The sequence below is a fragment of the Pongo abelii genome, chromosome 16 (genome assembly GCF_028885655.2).
Source record: "Pongo abelii isolate AG06213 chromosome 16, NHGRI_mPonAbe1-v2.0_pri, whole genome shotgun sequence".
Classification (NCBI taxonomy): domain Eukaryota; kingdom Metazoa; phylum Chordata; class Mammalia; order Primates; family Hominidae; genus Pongo; species Pongo abelii.
Genome location: NC_072001.2, coordinates 16620847 through 16640532, shown reverse-complemented (window position 1 = coordinate 16640532; position 19686 = coordinate 16620847). Strand labels below are relative to the sequence as shown.

Genomic DNA, 19686 nt, shown 5'->3' with positions numbered 1-19686 from the left:
TGTATTTTTAGTAGAGATGGGGTTTCACGATGTTGGCCGGGATGGTCTTGAACTCCCAACCTCAGGTAATCTGCCCGCCTCAGCCTCCCAAAGTGTTGGGATTACAGGCATGAGCCACCGCACCTGGCCATGTTTATTAATACGAATAAGAACATTTTGAATTGCACCTGTGGCTCCACTGGTGTCCTGGGCAGGTGGCTCTGTCGTGTCCACACGGGTTGTCTGCTGTGTCTTCATCTTCGCTGCATGTGACTTTTTGGTTCCTGTGGCACGTGGAGTCCTGTATGGGACATTGGTTCTACAGTAGATTTGTAATAAGGATGTACCTACTAAAAAATACAAAATAAAAAGAATAGAAACAAACATAGAAATAAGTATCACCTCACAAAAATTTTGGAAAGTAGAAAAAGGAAGATGCATTCACAGTTTTTCAGTAGCCGATATCCAGGCTGTCTTCATAAGCATGGATAACGTGTCCCTCTCCTGCATGGATAGACACCGTTTTCTCACCTTAAGTGTTTGTGATTGAAGGATTCTTGATGTGTTGACTTGGAGGATGCAGTTGTTGAGCAGTAGTTTATCTAAATATTGTAAGAAACTTTTGGAAACATTTCATGTCCTTTTTTCCCTTGGAAAACTTGGGTTGAAGAAATCGCCGCTTGCCAAAAATAAGCCATGAAACGGATTGCAGAGTAACTAGTTACATGCTGGCGAGGAGCCACGGAATACCATTTACATTTGAAAATAGAGGGCTGTGAAGTTTTTATAAGTAGTGAATCCCGTCAGAATTACACGTTTTGATTATGGCTCTAAATTTTATATTAAATAAATAAACTAAAAGTTTTATTGTATTTTATTACCGTCTTTTGCTCCTTCAGGTATAGCATACATGCTAGATTCTAGACCTGTTTCTTGTGTTACAGTGGTGTTACCCAGGCAGGTTATCAGGTAGTGAAGGTGAAAGGTGATGTCGAGTGGTGGTGGTGAGCCCAGTGAGGGCACATCCTTGCCGTGTGTGATGAGGGCCTGTGGGTTGCTGTGGGATTCCCAAACCCTGGCTCCTCTGTCTCCTGCTTCTGTCCTTACTCACACTGCTGGTGGTTTTCTGGTGCGAGCCACGGGGGCAAGTGGGATTGACAAGCCTGCTGTCACATGAGGAACCTGAGTTAAAGTGGAGCTGAAAGCATGTCCTCACTCTTGATGTTGTGCAGAGAACCACTTGTGCTTCTGGCCCAATGGGGCGGGTGGAACCAGGCCCTGGTTTGGCTCTCCTCCCCTCCATGTTCCCCTGTCCTGTCTGATTTGCTTTCACACTGATGTAAGAGTTACTTTCCCTCGGCCTCCCAAAGTGCTGGTATTACAGGCATTAACCACTGCGCCCGGCCAACATCCTTTCAAGTACTGGGGTACACCCAAGCTCCCAGCTTCTAGCTAGGAGTCATTTGGTCCCTCTTTATCCCAAAGGACCTGCCACCATCATTGGTTCCCAAAGCCCAGCGGGGTCCAGGCTCTTCAGCCTCCAATTGCTTTGCATTTCTTTTCTGCTTTTCGTTCATGGAGATAAAGATTAACTTATTTTTCAGCCTGGGCATGTCTTTTTTATGTACTTTATTTTTTATTTTTATTTTTTGAGATGGAGTCTCACTCTGTCACCCAGGCTGGAATGCAGTGGCAGGATCTCGTTTCACTGCAACCTCCGCCTCGCGGGTTCAAGTGATTCTCCTGCCTCAGCCTCCTGAGTAGCTGGGACTACAGGTGTGCACCACTATGCCCAGCTAATTTTTATATTTTTAGTAGAGAGGGTGTTGCCATATTGGCCAGGCTGGTCTCAAACTCCTGGCTTCAAGTGATCCTCCTACCTCAGCCTCCCAGAGTGCTGGGATTACAGGATTACAGGCGTGACCACCGCGTGCGGCCTTTATTTACTTTGTATATCTCATCTATTACTACTGCAGTTTGCAGAAGAGAGGATGCCCTCAAACCTAACTTCTCCAGACCATCCCAAATGGGAAGTCTGCTCCACGTCAACAGTGTTGTTGCTTTTAAAGACTATACATCAACATGCCAGATTATAGCAAAAGGATGTCGAGGGCGCAATAGGAAAGCAAGCCTGAGAGTCCTGGAGAGAAGGTGGCAGAGCTGCGTTTTGAAGGTGGTTCCTTCTTCAGACCCTGCCCTTCCTGCCTTATTCCTCCAGTTGCAAGATTTGCTGTTGGAGCTCCTCCACGGGTGAAGAGGTGAGGCTGGACTGAGAGGGAGATGGAGAAGCTGCCAGAAGTTCTTTTGGATCTAGAATTGAGACAGCAGTTCCAGCCAGGTCTGGAGGAGGGTGCTGTCACCCAGACCCCAAGGGAATGGTACTGATTGAAGAATGTGGCAAGAACTCCCTGGCCGGGAGAGGGAGGTGCTTGCTCCTTTGAATCACCTGAGCCCAGGCTGGAAGGCCCAAGGGGGAGGACAAGGCCAGCTCACTCCAGCTCCATCCCCTCCCTTTAACCCTGAGCTAGTCACTCTCCCAGACTCCAGTCCCTTTTCCTAAGTGCCCTCCCTGCAAAGTCTGCACGGAGCAGCGCTCCCTCGCGCCAGCTGGCACCGCACTTTCTTGTCTTTCAGCAACCCCATGGGTTTGAACCTGAGATGATTCATTTTCCTAAAAGCCTCTTTGGGCTGAGGGAAGGCGTGGGTGCCTCTGCCAGTTTTGGAGTGGGGGCCGCCTCTTCTCAGAGCCGCTGCGAGGGCCAGGGCCACCCTCCCAGGTGGGTGTCTCTGGGCTGGGCAGCAGCTTTGTAGGCAGCCCCGGCCATCCCCACTGGTCTGGGAGGCTGGGGGTGCACTGGCTCCTGCTCCCGATAGAGCCAAGGTACCTTCCTTACCTGAGAGCTGACTTTCTTGAAGAGCAGGCACAGAGGAGCCGGCAACGTGGGTGGTGTAGGCGCCCAGGAGAAAATCTGCAGCTCAGTCTCAGGGAGAAGTCTCCACCAGCACAGCTGTTGTAGAGGTGGGGAAACTGGGCTGAGAGGGAAGGGGGCTTGCCCAACTCACCAGCCCTGGAATGTTTTGAGCTTTGGGGGTGGATCTCCCAGGAAATGTGTTTTATGGCACCACCGCCTCTGGTCACCCACCCTGAGGTGTGGCGGGCCTGGACAGCCAGCTTGACTGAGGGCCAGGCTGGTGAAGTCAAACGTACCACTCAGGAAGGAGACCCAGCCCTTCTCCAGACAGAGTTCAAATGTGAGGACTGCCTTCTTTGGGCCTCAAATTCCCCACATGAATTCCAAGGACCCTTCTAGCTCCTACACTCTGGGCCAAGGTTTCCTCTGAGCCCCAGTCAGCCTAGAGGACCTAGGGTACATCTTCCTTGGACAGAGACCCACCATACGGGCAGCAGGAGGTAGGGGTTGGGGTAGGCAAGGTTCCTGTGGGGAGGTGGAGCTGTCATCAGAGATGGTGCCTGCAGACACTGGGTGTATCGTGGCTCTGCTACTACTTGCTGGGTGGCCCCATGATGTTTCTTTCCCCACTCTGGACCTCAGTTTCCCTATCTGTTCTGTGGAGATAAGATGCCTGCCTGCATATTTGTGAACTGGGATGTGTGGGGGCCAGTTGCAGTGTTTCTTGGTGTGGTCCTGGGGCAGCCTGCACCACCCCATAGAGATTTCTGTGCCCCACCCTAGGCTCACAGGACCAGAATCTCTGGGAATGAAGCCTGGGAATTTGCATTTCCACAGGCATCTGGCTGATTCTGACATGATTGAAAAGCACTAATAGTATATAGCAAGCTCTTTATAAAAGGTAAATTCATAGCTGCCTTTTACTAAATATAAATCTCACCTTCCCTTCCTCAGTTAAGGACACACACCGCAGTTGAAAATCACTGTGCCTTTCCAGATGCAGAATCTGACCTTTCCGATGAGATTCTGTTAACTGTTGCTTTCTGTAGTTTGTATTCCAAAACAAGGGGAATATCTTTCCATTTTTTCAATATAAATGTTTAGGTCAGATACGCTTTTTCAAACTGGACATACACACTCACACAGTTTAGGATTTCAGCTATGGCTTCCTCTCAAATTATTAGCCTCTTTCTGCCAGGGAGCAGTTTTTCCCAGACAAGACCCTGGACACAGGCTGGTGGGGCCCCTCCTCATCAGAATCACTAGATCACGACTGACTCCTAGAGGTGGCTTTTTCTGCTTAAGTGTCAGCCCATGGGCTGGGATGTGACCCCCAAAGTTGCAGCAGAAGCTTCCACCCATCTTGGGCACCCCCCTGCCATCAATGGGGAAAGGCCTGTCTCTTGTCTTCTGGGCCCAACTGGCCTCACAGGCATTCAGCAGATTGGAAAGTCGAAGCATGTGCTGTGCTTGGCTGGGCTCTCCTGCACCCCTTTTTGGGGTGAGGTGGAGTGCATCCAGCCCCCAGAATCCCTGCCGTTTATTCCCCCCCTCATCCCCACCCCCATACACACTCACAAGTACAAACACAGGTGCAGTCACTGTCGCACACCACTCTGGACAGCACCATTTCCAGCCTCAGGGGGGCAGTTTCCTTACAGGGAAGTTAATGAGGCACTAAAGAAGGCTCGGGGACAGGGAGAAAATCTATCGAGAAGAGGCTCCTAGACCTGGTTCTGCCTCTGAATTGCTGGGGGTCCTTGAGAAAGTTGCTTTCCCTCTCTGGTCTCAGTTTCCTCAGGTGAGAAATGGGGGGCCGGCCAAATGGTCTAAGGTTCTGGGAACCTCTAAGTCAGAGCCTGTAGCTGGTGGTCAAGATGAGGGAGAGGCCCTCAGGCTCAGCCGAATGCCTGAGAGTCAGGACAGGCCCAAAGGTGAGCAACCTGAGCACATCAGGTGGGTTCAAAGCTGGTGCATGAGCCCCACAGCCTGCAGAGCAGCTCTGCACTCGGGAGCCCGCTCGCACCAGCCCAGTGGGACTTCAGAGATGTGGGGTCCAGCCTCTCCTACTGTTGCAGGGCTGGGGGCCGGGAGCTGCAGATTCTGACCCCACAGCTGCCTTAGACATGCCAGATGGGCTGGGGCAAGACACACCCCTCTCTATGAACTGAGCAGTCAGTCCAAATAGATACACTAAAGAAGGGCCGTGGGATGGACCCAGCTGTAGCCTGGGGCTACAGACTAGCTTCCAGGGTACTCAAGCAGCTGGCCTCTGGGGTAGCAGCCCCGGGTATGAGAGGCAGGACTCAGAATCTAGGCCAAGCCTCTACAGGAATCCCCTCTGGAGAGCCCGGGCACTCTGCAGGAGGGGCAGCAGGCAGCAGGTGCACCAGGAGCATGTTTCACAAGGTGCCCAATATTGCATCTGCTCAGATAGGCAGCGAGTTGGAAAGTGGATGCAGTAGGCAGGGTGGCGGCTGCTCCCCAGAGCCAGGAGTCCAGCCCAGCACCCACCTGAGTCTGCCTCAGTCCTGCTCAACTGGGTTATCTGTGCTCTTGGCCCTCTGGTCCCACCCACAGAGAGAGGGCTTTGGGGCGACTAGGTGAGCTGGTCCTTGTGGGAGGATGTAACTGACTCCTGAGCCTGGCGAGCCAGGCAGCCCCTCACCAGCGTCCCCACCCCCATGTCTCCAGCCCCCCTCATTCCCTGATCCTCCCATCTGCTCCCCTGACCCAGCGGTTTCCTCTGCTCACTCTCTTTTCCTGCTCCCAGGCTCGCCTGGTCACGTGTCCTTCACTCTCCTCTGAGTCTCCCTCTTTCCAAGCCGCCTCCACTCTACTTGACACACTCTCCCTTAAGACACCAGAGTACACAAGTGCAAGTCCCCGCACCTCACCTTTACTCCCAGACATGGGAGGGAGATGACATGAAGACCCAAACGCCCCTTGGCAAGAGATCTGGGGTATGCAGAGGGGCAGATCTGAGGCTGTGGAAGCTCCAGGGGCTCCCTGCGGGAGGCTGCATGTAAGCTGGCTATTGAATTTGGCTCTGAGCTGAGACCCCTCCTTGAAGCTCCAGACCAGGAGCCAGCTGCTAGCTCGACCCCTCCATTTGGTGCCTCAGAGAAACCTTGCACTCTGTAGGTCTAACTCTGAACCCAGAAAATCCCCCCATGTCGGCCCTGTCTCTTCATAGGGAAAGCACCACCTCAGACCCAGTTCTGCACCAAACCCACATTTGAGTCATGGGGCTCCTGCCCTGCACTGTGAGCACTCTGGATAAGCCAGTGCCGAGGGGGAAAGAGCTCTGAATGCCAAGCCAGAACATGAGATTCAACTCCACCTCCAGCTCTGAGAGCTGTGGGTGGGGAAGGGCCCTAGTCCAGCTTGCTGTAGAAAGACCAGTCTGCCACTGTACAGCACACGGATGGCAGGGGCAGAGTGCAGGTGGAGAGAATAGAAGGTGGGCAGGGCAGGGGAGGCAGGGACATGGCTTTAGCCGTGGAGATGGGAGGACAGACGGGACTTGGGGGCTACTTGGATGAACCAAGGGAGGAGTCAGGAAGAGACACCCAGTTTTGTATCAGATGTGTAGAGCGTGGGATGCTGTTCACTGATTGAGGGAGGGGGAGGAGGAAGAGGTATGGCATGGGGAGGAGGTAGCTGAGCTCTGTCATTAATGTCATTTGAAGTCCCCAGGGAAAGAAAGGCCCGCCAGCACCTTCACTGCTTCAGCCAGCTCTCAGGGTGTCTGTGCTCCCTGGCCCTCTCAGCTCCTGCTTCATAGCTGTCAGCTGCAGTGGGGGACAGCTGCACAAGGGCCCAGCATGTCTGTGTGTTTACCCAGGGGACTGCCGCATGGCCCATGCCGAGCAGAAACTGATGGACGACCTTCTGAACAAAACCCGTTACCACAACCTGATCCACCCAGCCACCAGCTCCTCACAGCACATCTCCATCGAGACGGAGCTCTCCCTGGCCCAGTGCATCAGCGTGGTAGGTGCAGAGGGTACCTGTGGGTCAGGCTCAGGTGAAGAGGCAGCTCATGCCCAAGCCCCGAGCAGTCAATGTCCAGAGGAATGAAATGACTAGAGTTGACTTAGACTGACCAGTACACGGTGGGGAGGCTGGAGGAGGGTCCATGAGGTTTATAGGTGTCCAGTATTTAATGAGGTCATGGTTTTGTTAACAAAGAAGAAATGAGGGTGGGGGCGGGATCACCACTGGCTAGGCAGCCAAGGGGCCTGCAGAGACTCTGCTCAGCTGAGTCTCCAGCATGACCATGAGCTTCTCCTCCTCATCCTCCCAGCCCCACCCTACTCTCTCCCCCAGCTTGCTCAACAGGTGTCCTTACAGGCTCCCTACTTGTTGGGGAAAATAAGAACCAGACTGGGGGAACTGACGGGTACAGAGGCCCAGGTGTAGGCGCAGGACCACAGGCAGTGCAGTGTCTACTGAGCCAGGTGGGTGAGGGTCTGGAGAGTGGACATGGCTGCTGCAGGCATGGAAAGGAGGCGCAGATGGTGGCACTCCCAGGGCCCATTGTCAGGGTCTCCATATGTGGATGTGTGCAGAGGTGGGGGTGCTGAGGGAGGAGGGGCCAGGGAATTTCTCATCTTCTCTCTACTGCCTCTGAGTTGGAGATGTCAGAGGGAGCCATGGCCCACCGTAAAGTAACACAATGTCCCCACCCACAGGGTTAGAACCCCTCCCCTGGAAGCAGCTCTGAGGGGAACAGTCACATGTAGAGAGTGCAGGACGCTGTGTCCAGCCGGGGGAAGGAGGTCACCAAGGGGGTTGACCCTCCTCTGGCCAGGTGGCTGCCTTCTGACACACCAGCCTCTCTCTCTAGCACGGTGGGCCCCACACACCCAGCCTGTGAAACCTACAGCCCTCAAGAAGGCTTTGGCCAAATTAATGAGCGGCTCCCTCTCCCAGGAGGAAGCACAGCTGAAGGATGCGGAGGGCAGTAGAGTTGTGTATGCTCTGCCCCCTCTCTCCAGAGTGGGACAGAAAGAAGGGGGCTTTCAGCCAGGCTGGCCCAGGCTGGGGTCTGAGTGTCACTGTCTACCTATTGGCTTCTGGCTTAATGGGTGAGCCCAGCTGCTCCTGTGCAGCTGCCGCCCTAGTGAGGGTGAACCAGCAGGCGAGTTCCATTTCTGAAAGCCTGGGAATACAGTCAATATTAGGCTGTGGGCTGCTGGGCCAGGAAGGGGAGTTTATTTTTCAGGGTTTGTTTATCTATTGAGTTGATGAGGGAGGGTTATAGGTACAACCAGCTTAAAGATGGAAATTTTGAGAGAGCAGGAAGGGATTTAGTGCTGGGTAAGCCTTCTCAAAGCGGCTCTTTTGGGGTGGCCAGAATCCAGTACCAATGTCCTCAGCATGTTCATCAGCTGCTGGGGGAGTGCCAGACAGGATGAAAGCACAGGAACACTTTCTGGATGATAGAAATACTCTGTATCTTCAAAGGAGGTAGGTTCCATGGGTAATGTTAAATGAGTTAAAACTCATCAAAATGTAAACCAGATCTGTGCATTTCACTGAATATAAATTATACCTCCAATTAAAAACATTTTTTTAAAAGACAGATGAGCTGGACGCAGTGGCTCACACTTGTAATCCCAGCACTTTGGGAGGCTGAGGCAGGTAGATCACCTGAGTCAGGAGCTCGAGACCAGCCTGGAAAACATGGTGAAATCCTGTCTCTATTAAAGGTATACAAAAAAATTAGCCAGGCATGGTGGCACACGCCTGTAATCCCAGCTACTCGGGAAGCTGAGGCAGGAGAATTGCTTGAACCCAGGAGGCAGAAGTTACAGTGAGCAGAGATCGTGCCACCGCACTAGCGCCTGGGCAACAGAGCGAGACTCCATCTCAAAAACAACAGAAAAAGGACAGATGAAGGTTTTCAACTTTCACTAAAGGCAGAGGAGCTTGTGACAGATTCGCCTCCCCACAAGAGCAGTTAGAAAAACTGGACAAAAGTGTGCCCTGCCCCCAATCAAAAACAATTGTTGGAAGGTAACTGAAAACCTCAGCCAGAACTTGAGTGACCAGGCCTAGGAGGTGACCCTGACAGTCTGTGGTGCTTTTCCCACATTTGGTGATTGGTCAACAGTAGAGGGCTAAGAGGCTAAGAAACTGAGTATGAAGTAGTACTTAAGGGGCTGGAGAGCCTACCTGAATGTTTGGCACTCTCACAGGGCTGAAATGATCTAATGAGAATTTGGGTCCCAGGAAGGAGATGGGACCTCGGTGGGGACCCTGGAAGGGCCACCCCTGGGAGTCCAAATGAATAAAACATAGACCAGCCATCATAAAACCTAAAACTTGCTTTGAACCAGCTTAGTCCCAAACTAGATGAAGGCGATGTGCCCTTACTCCAGTTGTGTGCCATAAAGTCAAAGTCAATACTCTCTGGAGACAGAACAAAGTTTATTAGGAATGCCATAAGACAACACAAGACTAAACGAGAAAGACCAAGAAAAAACACAATAGAAACATACATGTAAGGAAGAAACTTTTTTTTTTTTTGAGACGGAGTCTCGCTCTGTCACCCAGGCTTGAGTGCAGTGGCACGATCTCAGCTCACTGCAACCTCTGCCTCGCAGGTTCAAGCGATTCTCCTGCCTCAGCCTCCCAAGTAGCTGGGATTACAGGCACGCGCCACCATGCCCGGCTAATTTTTGTATTGGCCAGGCTGGTCTTGAACCCCTGACCTCAGGTCATCCATTCACCTCGGTCTCCCAAGTTGCTGGGATTACAGGCGTGAGCCACCGCGCCTGGCCAGTATTTTGCCACAATTTAAAATAAATAAATGTTTTTTTTCAGGTTTGTGCTCAGACTCTCTTCTAAACAGTCACGTGGCGGCTTACTCTTCTCCAGGCCTTGCTGCCAGCTTTTACATGTTTATTGTTTTTGCGTTCTTGTCATCTGCTCGGTAGATGGCAGCTTCCAGGTGCTCCTAAGGGGCCAGGAAAGAGAGTGAGAAGGCACGGAGGTTGCCAGGTCATCCCGCTTGGGGCCCCGCCCTCATCACCTCCCTCAACCGGGTCTCCTGCAACTCTTGGTGGGCCACCTCGGCCACCGCTGCGCCCTGAGCTTCCTGCTGGTGCAGCTGGGCAGTGCCTCCTTCTCAGAGGCCAGCTGCTGATAGGTGGCCACACACTGCTGCAGGTGACCCAGGTAATGGTCTCACTGCTGCTGCAGACTCTGAGCCTCTTGGCTCTTCAGCTCCACCTGCAGGATAGGCGTCAGGGTAGGTAGTGGCTGGCTTCCAGATTCTGGGCCCATAAACAGGGTGGCGAGGGCACTGCGGGGCTCTGTCGCCTGCCCAGGCCCCTTGCCCTGGCCCCTTCCTCCAGGCCTAAATGACTGCCTCCCTTGCCTAGAGACCCATGCCTCCCTCCCCAGCCTCAAATCTCACACCCTTCTTCCCACCATTTAAACTGTAGGCCACAGACTGGTGGAAAAGCAGAGGGAGCCAACCACCATCTGCTAAGTTGTGGTGAGGTCGTTCTGTATGATCTCCAGGGTTTCCACGCACCTTCGTCTGCTCCCCCCAGAGCTCGGCCTTCCGCCCCAGCTCCCCCAGCCTCTCCTCCAGCTCCTGCAGCCTCACCTCCAGTTCCTGCATCTTCTCCTCCTGGTGCCGCAGCCTCACTTCCTGCTCCCACATCTTCTCCTCCTGCCTCCGCATCTTCTCCTCCTGATCCTGCATCATCTCCTCCTGCTCACGTATCTTCTCCTCCTGCTCCCGCATCATATCTTTCTGCTTCCGCACCTTCTCCTCCTGCCTCCACATCTTCTCCTCCTGCTCCCGTATCTTTTCCTCCTGCTCGCGCATCTTCTCCTTCTGCCTCCACATCTTCTCCTGCTCCCGTATCTTCTCCTCCTGCCTCCATATCTTCTCCTCCTGCTCCTGCCTCTTTTCTTCCTCCCGTATCTTCTCCTGCTCGTGCATCTTCTCCTCCTGCCTCCACATCTTCTCCTCCTGCTCGTGCATCTTCTCCTCCTGCTCCCGTATCTTCTCCTCCTGCCTCCCCATCTTCTCCTCCTGCTCCCATATCTTCTCCTCCTGCCTCCCCATCTTCTTCTCCTGCTCCCGTATCTTCTCCTCCTGCCTCCACATCTTCTCCTCCTGCTCCCGTATCTTCTCCTCCTGCTGGTGCGTCTTCTCCTTCTGCCTCCACATCTCCTCCTGCTCCCGTATCTTCTCCTCCTGCCTCCACATCTTCTCCTCCTGCTCCTGCCTCTTCTCCTCCTCCCGTATCTTCTCCTGCTCGTGCATCTTCTCCTCCTGCCTCCACATCTTCTCCTCCTGCTCCCGTATCTTCTCCTCCTGCTTGTGTATCTTCTCCTCCTGCCTCCACATCTTCTCCTCCTGCTCCTGCCTCTTCTCCTGCTCACGTATCTTCTCCTGCTCCTGCCTCTTCTCCTCCTCCTCCCGTATCTTTTCCTGCTCGTGTATCTTCTCCTCCAGCTCCCGTATCTTCTCCTCCTTCTCTCGCATCATCTCCTCCTGCCTCCGCATCTTCTCCTCCTGCTCCCGTATCTTCTCCTCCTGCTCTTGTATCTTCTCCTCCCGCTCCCGTATCTTCTCCTCCCTCTCCCGTATCTTCTCCTCCTGGCTCCACATCTTCTCCTCCTGTTGCTGGTTCAGGCGGTTCCACAACTCGTTCTCTTCCACCTGGGCTTGGAGCTTTGCTGACACACTCTGCAGCTCCTTACCCAGGTGGTCAGCCTCTGCCTGCAGCTGCTGCTGGAATAGTGAAAGTGTTGGTTTGAACCTCAGAAGGAAACAGACTCATGAGCTAGCCATATAAATGTAATCTATAGGACAGGCACGGGGGCTCACGCCTGTAATCCCAGCACTTTGGGAGGCTGAGGTGGGCGGATCACGAGGTCAGGAGATGGAGACCATCCTGGTTAACACGGTGAAACCCCGTCTCTACTAAAAATACAAAAAATTAGCCGGGTGTGGTGGCGGGCACCTGTAGTCCCAGCTACTTGGGAGGCTGAGGCAGGAGAATGGCGTGAACCCGGGGGACGGAGCTTGCAGTGAGCCAAGATTGCACCACTGCACTCTGGCCTGGACAAAAGAGTGAGACTCCAACTCAAAATAAATAAATAAATAAATAAATAAATAAATAAATAAATAAATGTAATCTATAAAATAATGGTTTTCATCCAATATCCTTTAAAAAAATATTTTAAGCACTAACTCTGAGATTCTGATTCCCCAAGCAGGGCCCCAATTTGTACATTTTTAGCACACTCTAGAGGATTCTATGGTGGGACCAGAACAGGGACCCAAATTTTCCAGCTCTTGGCTGGAGCCTCCCCATACCCTGCATGATCCCTAGACCAGCTGGGTGGGGCTGGTCCCACCCCCTCCCCCCCAGTCCCAGCTGGGTGGGGCTCCCACAACCCCCGGGGCTGCAGCCGCTCACCTGTGGCAGCAGGAGCTTGGCCCTCTCCAGCTTTCTTTTTAGCTCCTTTACGTTGAGCTGGATCTCAGACTTTTCAGATTCTACAAGTCGAAGTTTTTCTTGTAGTTCAGCATTTTTCTCCTTCAGCTCCTCATCGGTTATGCTATGGCCAGAGGCAGTAGAGAAAGGAATGAATGAAGAACAGAAAGGACCGCTTTGGTGATCAACCCTCTACTTTCAACCCACAACCACAGAACCGTGGCATTGGTAGGGACCCCAGGAATTAAAAGTCCCAGGTGGCAGGCCAGAGAGAAGACATGAGTTGCCTGAGGCTACCCCATGAGTCAGTGGCACAGCCTGAACTAGAGCTTCCCTGTGCACACATGAAAACCTGTAGGAGCCTCTCCCCATGCTCACCTGTACCCCCCACCTCCCAGCACACCACCCACGCTAAGGGCCCCCAGACCTCCCATTCCACCTTCCCCCATCCTACGTGTTCCTGTACAGTTCCAGACTCAGGGTGTCCCTCTCCTTTGTTAACTCCTCGATGTACTGCAAATAGAGAAAGGTTAAGTCAAGACAGAGCAGGCAGAGGAGTAGCTGGATGACCAGGAACAACAGCTACTGTGACTACTCCACAGTAACACTCCCTCACTCTCAATCACACCTGACATGTTCTCAAGGCATTTCCAAGCCCATGGTCTCATTTGTTTTTCATTTGTTTGTTTGTTTGTTTTGGCAGAGTTTCATTCTTGCTACCCTGACTGGACTGCAATGGCGTAATCTCGGCTCACCACAACCTCCGCCTCCTGGGTCCAAGTGATTCTCCTGCCTCAGCTTCCCGAGTAGCTGGGATTACAGGCGTGTGCCACCACACCCAGCTAATTTTGTATTTTTAGTAGAGATGGAGTTTCTTCATGTTGGTCAGTCTAGTCTTGAACTCCTGACCTCAGGTGACCCACCCACCTCGGCCTCCCAAAGTGCTGGCATTACAGGCATGAGTGAGAGCACCCGGCCCTCATTTGTTTTTCAAAGAACTCAGTGAAGGTGGAAGGGACAGGGAAAGAGACTGAATTTAGGGCTGGCTAACAGGGGCCCAGAGAGATCAGATAATATTGCTATTGTTATTATTCTTATTACTACCACTGTTGGAACCTTTATTGAGTGCTTCACCAGGCACTATGCTAATAATCCCATTTAATCCTCATAACCTCCATAGGAGATGGTTACCATTATTATCTCTATTGTGTAGATGAAAAACATGTGGTATTAAAGGTTAAGTGCTGCCTAAGATCACCTACAGCTGGGATTTCAACACCCAGGTATATCTGATTCTCTAAGCCCATTCTTTCGCTGGAGGTAGGGGCACAGTTAAGAAGGAGGAAATTAATCCTTTGTTGAATTTTTGAAAGGATGATACGTTCGCATAGTCCAAAACTCAGAAAGTCCAGAAGGGAAATATCTACCCCCCACACTGTGCCTCTATCCTGAGTTTTTTTTATGAATCCTTACAAACATGTTTTATGTATATTACCATAATACGTACACACACACATATATACCTGCTTCCTCTCTCCACACAAATAATAACATACTCAAGATACTCTTCTGCACCTTTATGGTACAAGTACCCTAACCGCCACTTAGGACTTGGCCAAGGCCACAGCCAAGGATGGGCAGGGCGGGCACTTGGCCTCTGAGCTCTATGTCCAGTGCTCGCTCCCCACAGTGCTCCCCAACTCACCCGCAGCAGCCCACTCAGCCCCAGTCTGCCTCTAACAACCACACACAAAAGCAGCAAGAAATGGCAATGCTGCCTTCTGGGCAGGACACTCCATCCTACAGAAGGGAACTTTAGGCTCACTCCTCCATCTGCGAAGCTGGGCTCCCAGGGTATGGGGCAGTGGTTGGACTCACCTTATCCACCTTCTTCTTCTGTGTAGTGACGGCAGAGAGAGCCTGCTCTAACTCTCCTGCAAACTTCCATGAATCATGCAGGCGGCCGATCAGATCCCTGGCCTCTCCTGGAATGAGACACATTCAGATGTGGCCCAAAGGACTCCCCCTAAAGGCCTGTCAAAGTGCCAGGTTCAAGGATGACGGGGTGCCAGATTCCCACCTTCCAACTGCTTGACAGCTTGCTGGCTGTAATAGAGTGCCGTCTGAAGCTCGGTTTTCTGACATGTAAGGATTCGTATGGTATGAACCTGGGCCTTTGGGAGAAAAGACAAGCAAATGCTGAAAGAGAAGCAAAGAAACATTCCCCAGAGGACAGGAGGGAACTTCACACCCTCCACTCACCTCTAGCTCCCTCCTTAGAGCTTCCTGATGTTGGTGGTTTGCCTTCTTTTCCTATAGAAAGAGGAAGACAGAGCTCTTGCTAGGAGGAGGCAGAGATGGCACAGCAAGAGACATGCCCCCAGAATGGCACCACTGCCCCAGGACAGGCCCACCCATGGGACCAGTTTATCAGGGACCCTGTGGGGATGGGGTGGAATAAGGGGGGTGAGCCTTCTTCCCCAGGCTAGGAGTGGGGGAGATGAGACTGGGGCCTCTACATCTGAGTGCCCCCAAACCCAGCGGTCATGTCGTGAGCAAACAAAGAAATTGGGTTACTTCTTCCAGCTGAGCTCGGTTCTGTTGTTTCTGTGGGGAGAGTCAAAGGAAGGTGACTGAGGGTGGCCCCCTCGACTCTATTCCCCAGGCCAGGAAGCGGTAGGCAGGGGTCAGGAATGGATTTAAAAGGCACAGTTCTCAGACCCAATGGGAACACAAACTGGTAAACTCTCCTCAACTCCCAAAGAAGAAGGATTTGGGTCTTTGTTGGTTTTTGCCCACAGCCACGGAACTCAAAGTCTGAAACTAGATTCTCTTGAAAAGACAGTAACAGAAACCTTCAGAGATGGAGTGTGAGAAAAGCCCACCCTTCTGCCAGCTTGTGATTTAGAAAGGTGCATTCATTCAGCAAACGTTGAGCACATACGGGCCAGGGACCGTTCCTCACAGCGGGGATAGAGGTCAGAAAAGGCAGACAGGAGTCCTTGGCCCTGAGGTTTCCATTCTAGTGGGCCTTTAACTGTCAGGCTCTCAGAGCTAACAGAAACCTCTGATACTCTCTAACTCTACCTCAGGAAATGCATGCCCAAGAAGGAGAGTTTACAGCAGGCCCTGGACTAGGGATTAACATAAAAACACAATGATAAATCTCATTTAAACTTCACAAATACAAGTAAAACAATACCACTCCTGTTTTACAGATGTGAAAAGAGAGGCCCAAAGAGCTCAAGCAATTTGCCCTAAATCATATCCCTAGCAGATGGAGAGGTAGGATTCAAATCCAGAATTCTTAACCAGTACCTGGCAGTTCTTCCACAATCTTAACAATTACCCTCCACCACCCCTTGGGCCCTCTGTCCCCAGGAGCCTGGCCAGCCAAGACTCACATCCTCAGGTGAGTGGCAACCATCAGAAGTGGTTGTCTCAGGGTTAGTGCCATTATTTATTTTCTTCTTTTTGGTGTCGCTTGCTCCTGCACCAACACTAGGGTTGGTCTGGGCATGATGGTCTCTCAACTGTGGAAAGGAAGAGCAGTGATACTCATGAGAACTACAAGCTCCTACAGTCACATCCTGCTTTACAGTTTATATTAAATACTCTTATAGACCATCTGATTTAATGCCACCAACTGTAGGAAATGTTGTCACAATCACTTAGTGACTGAGAGAGATTGATACCATGGCTGAAAAAAAAGGCAGTAATGGAACTTAAACTCAGTTTTCTGACTCTGAGCTCTGGGATTTTGCCACAAATCAGCAGCTGCCAGGGACCAAAACCAGAGACAGAGGTAGAAAAGCAAATATTAAGTAGGCAGGAACTGTACACCCTCACACGTCTGTTAGTGTTAAGAAGTACACCAGTACCTCTCAAACCTTTACATCAATGTATCCTCATGGCAGAAGGCAGCCTTTCTGTTAAATCCGGGAATTTAGCAGAAAGAGGACAACCCAAGCCTCATTTCAGAGAGAAGTCTTGTATACTCTTATAAATCTATGTGACTTTCATCCCTAAGTACATTAATGTTTCATCTCTCAATAGAATCAAGGGAAACTGATGCTTCAGAAAGATGCCCCATATTTATCCTGTGGCACTCAAAGTACCCCAGGTTGAGATGAGATGAGGAAGACTCAAGCTGTCAAGTCCAGTTTCCCAAGATCTGTTCCACAGAAGATAAGCAGATCTCACTCCAGAAACCAGTGACTGAGGGGCACTCTGGTCCCAGAACAATGGAGAATTCAAATCTGAGGTGCAGAACTCAGAAAAAATGTTAAAGTCTCTCTGGAGAGTAGAAGCCTGGGAGAAAACCCAACCCAACCCGTTCTCCCATTGCCACCCAGAGACACTGTCAACATGTGGAGCTCATGGGGGAGGTGTAGGCTTTTCACACTGTCAACGTCTGTGGTAAGGAAGTCAGGCAGCCTGAAACCTCTCTCTTCTAGGTCCCACGGTCCCCATTCCCCTTCCAGCTGGAAACCTGTGCTGCAACCAGAGGAAACAGAAGTGGGCAAGAACACTTAGGGGACTGGGTACTAAGACCAAAGGGCAGTCTTGTGGTAGTAATGACAGTTTGTAGAGGGACTGTGACATCACTACATTCCACTCCTCGGTGGAGTGGCGGGGGTGGAGGGGACACATGAGTGCAATGCCCAAGTTGCCGCTTTGAGACTGGGGAGGGGGGTCACAAAATTGGGACCCATGTCCTTGGAGACATGACCCCAAAGAGCCCCGGGAGGTCAGGCTTGGGGCGGCAGGAGGTGAGGGCCAAGTAAGGAGCAAGGAGCCCCAGGAGTCACATCCCCAAAGTCACCCTGTGGCAACTGGTGAGGGCAGGTTCTGGGGCACCCAGGTCCTTGGAGATGTGAGCCCAAAGAGCCCAGGGAGGTCGGGTTTGGGGTAGCAGGAGGTAAGGGCAGAGTATGGAGTTGGAAGCCCCGGGAGTCACCTGCTCAAAGTCACCCTGGGGTGCCGGGCAGGGCAGGGGCAGGACTCATGTGGGGGTTGGGCTGACTGACAAGATTTTGGTGTGGGGATCCCAGAGGTACTGGGGGGGCCCAGCCCGGTGTGCCTCGGGAGTGGCACAGACTGGCAGCAGTTCGGCTGTCAGAGGGAGCCTCAACTTGGGTTGGGGTGCTGGTGCGTTTACCTTTTCCTTGGCCTCAGCCAATTTGTTCTGTCGGGTTTCTTTGTACATGGTGGGTTGGGTAGGGAGGTGGGGGTGGGTAGGGGGGCGGGGACGGGTAGGGAGGTCGGGGTGGGTAGGGAGGTGGGGGTGTGTAGGGAGGTGGGGGTGGGTAGGGAGGTGGGGGTGGGTAGGGAGGTGGGGGTGGGTAGGGAGGTGGGGGTGGGTAGGGAGGTGGGGATTGTCAGGGAGGTGGGGTTGGGGCCACATCAGCATGATCCAGGTGAGGACAACTATACACCTCCAGTCACCTCTACGTCGCTGTGTGACTGAGCCAGAGGAGGCGTAACCAGGGCTGCACTAGAATGCAGAATAGGGGCGTGGCCTTAATGCTTGAAGCCCATTGGCCAATGAGAAAGATGAAAGGAAAAGGAGGTGTGGCCAGACAGCAGCCTGTCATGAAGGACCTGTGTTGTCACAAGGAAAGCTGCCCTTGCAACTGCTGTCCCCGCCCACTCCAGGAGAGGGGCGGGGCTGGCTTTCACTTGAAAAACTTTAAAACTTTATTACCTCAATTGAGGTACAAATCCTATTAAAATGGAAATTTTATAGTGTGCTTGATGATTGATAAAGCAGACTTTAGTATCCAACATTCCAATAAGATAAAGTAATCACAATGTTTTCTCTTTTTTAGAAAAACTTTCTCTTATTCTCCTACATTAGCGTTAAGTTTAAAAAAAAAAAAAACAAGAAACATGTCTAATATCTTTAAAAACACAAAGCTTTTGAGCCAGGCGTGATGGCTCATGCCTGTAATCCCAGCACTTTGGGAGGCTGGGGTGGGTGGATCACCCAAATTCAGGAGTTCAAGACCAGACTGGCCAACATGATGAAACCTTGTCTCTACTAAAAATACAAAAGTAGCTGGGCATGGTGGCAGGTGCCTGTAATCCCAGCTACTTGGGAGGCTGAGGCAGGAGAATCCCTTGAACCTGTGAGGCAGAGGTTGCAGTGAGCCAAAATCATGCCACTGCACTTCAGCCTGGGTTACAGAATGAGACTCTGTCTCTAAATATATACGTACACACACACACACACACACACACACACACACACACAAAGCTTTCTGTTTAATAAGCACTCAAAGTTCTTTACAGGGTTAAAGCAAATACAAGACCCTTCTAATGTAAGGCTAAATGGTAAGTGATGGGGGAGAGAAAAAGGACATAAATAACTCCCACTCTCATGAGGTTAATCACTAAATCCTATTTTTCTAGAATCACCTGGCCTCTAAGCCCTGAAAATGAAACTGAATTTCTCACTAGATACTTGGCTATGACTTGCAATCATGAAAACCAAAAATTGTGTTATGTCACTGTGTATTGCTTGTTACCTGGGATCAAGCATTGACTTTTTCATGATTTGCTCCATTACCTGTGTGCTTCTTATCTCAGACCAAACTAAGCTTTTTTATAGAGTTCTACAATTTACAGTTAGTATGTAAGAGTGGCTCTCAAACATATAGTCTCTGGACCAGGAGCACCTGGGAACTTCTTATAAATGTAAATTCTCAGGCCCCACCCTAGACCTGATGAATCAGAAACTCTGGAGTAGGGCCCAACAATCCGTGCTGCAATAAGCTGTCCAGGTGTTCAGGAACCTCTGCCATACAGCAGGTAGAAAAACGTGTTTCCTTCTATAGGTCCAAAGCCAGGGATACTATATGTTCTGTCTCGATATGAAACAATGACATGCAATTAAAAGACATAAATCTCCTTCCTACTTCCACCCTCCAGCCAGTGTGTTTTATTTTTATGAGTTCAATAAGAAAACGTGTGGCAATCAGAGATTTCATCTAAAAAATATATTTACAGGTATCAGTTCTCATCCAGCCTGATCTCATCCAATATCATTTCTATCCTCTTACATCTAAAGTTTTAGAAAAGGATCTTCACAATATAAGACTCCGGCGCACTAGGAATTCTATGATAAAAGACAACATAGATCTGAATGTCCAAACTTACTAGAGAAGAAAAGTGGAGTCACTGGCTATATTTTCAAATTGCATTCAACAGGAAATTAAAGTTTTGAATTTTTTTCACCTTCATCCTTCCAAGTTAATAGAATTAAACCAGAATACTCCATTCTTCCACAGCCTGTAGCCAGGCATACTTTTACTGTGTTA

General features: G+C 51.2%; 1 protein-coding gene and 1 pseudogene across 1 annotated transcript; one reads left to right on the top strand and one right to left on the bottom strand.

The window, feature by feature from the left end:
* Positions 1 to 4768: 4768 nt before the first annotated feature.
* Positions 4769 to 6058, top strand: LOC129050546 (uncharacterized; annotated as a pseudogene).
* A 3251-nt stretch (positions 6059 to 9309) lies between these two features.
* On the bottom strand, positions 9310 to 17867 carry LOC129050269 (golgin subfamily A member 6-like protein 25). The gene is made up of 10 exons (XM_063716429.1): positions 17706 to 17867; positions 17526 to 17579; positions 15769 to 15897; positions 14627 to 14677; positions 14445 to 14538; positions 14243 to 14349; positions 12819 to 12877; positions 12347 to 12488; positions 10516 to 11655; positions 9310 to 9858 (listed from the first exon to the last, which is right to left on the bottom strand). The coding sequence occupies exons 1-10, from the start codon at positions 17775 to 17777 to the stop codon at positions 9796 to 9798; spliced, it is 1911 nt and encodes a 636-aa protein (XP_063572499.1). The 5' UTR covers positions 17778 to 17867; the 3' UTR covers positions 9310 to 9795.
* Positions 17868 to 19686: the final 1819 nt, after the last annotated feature.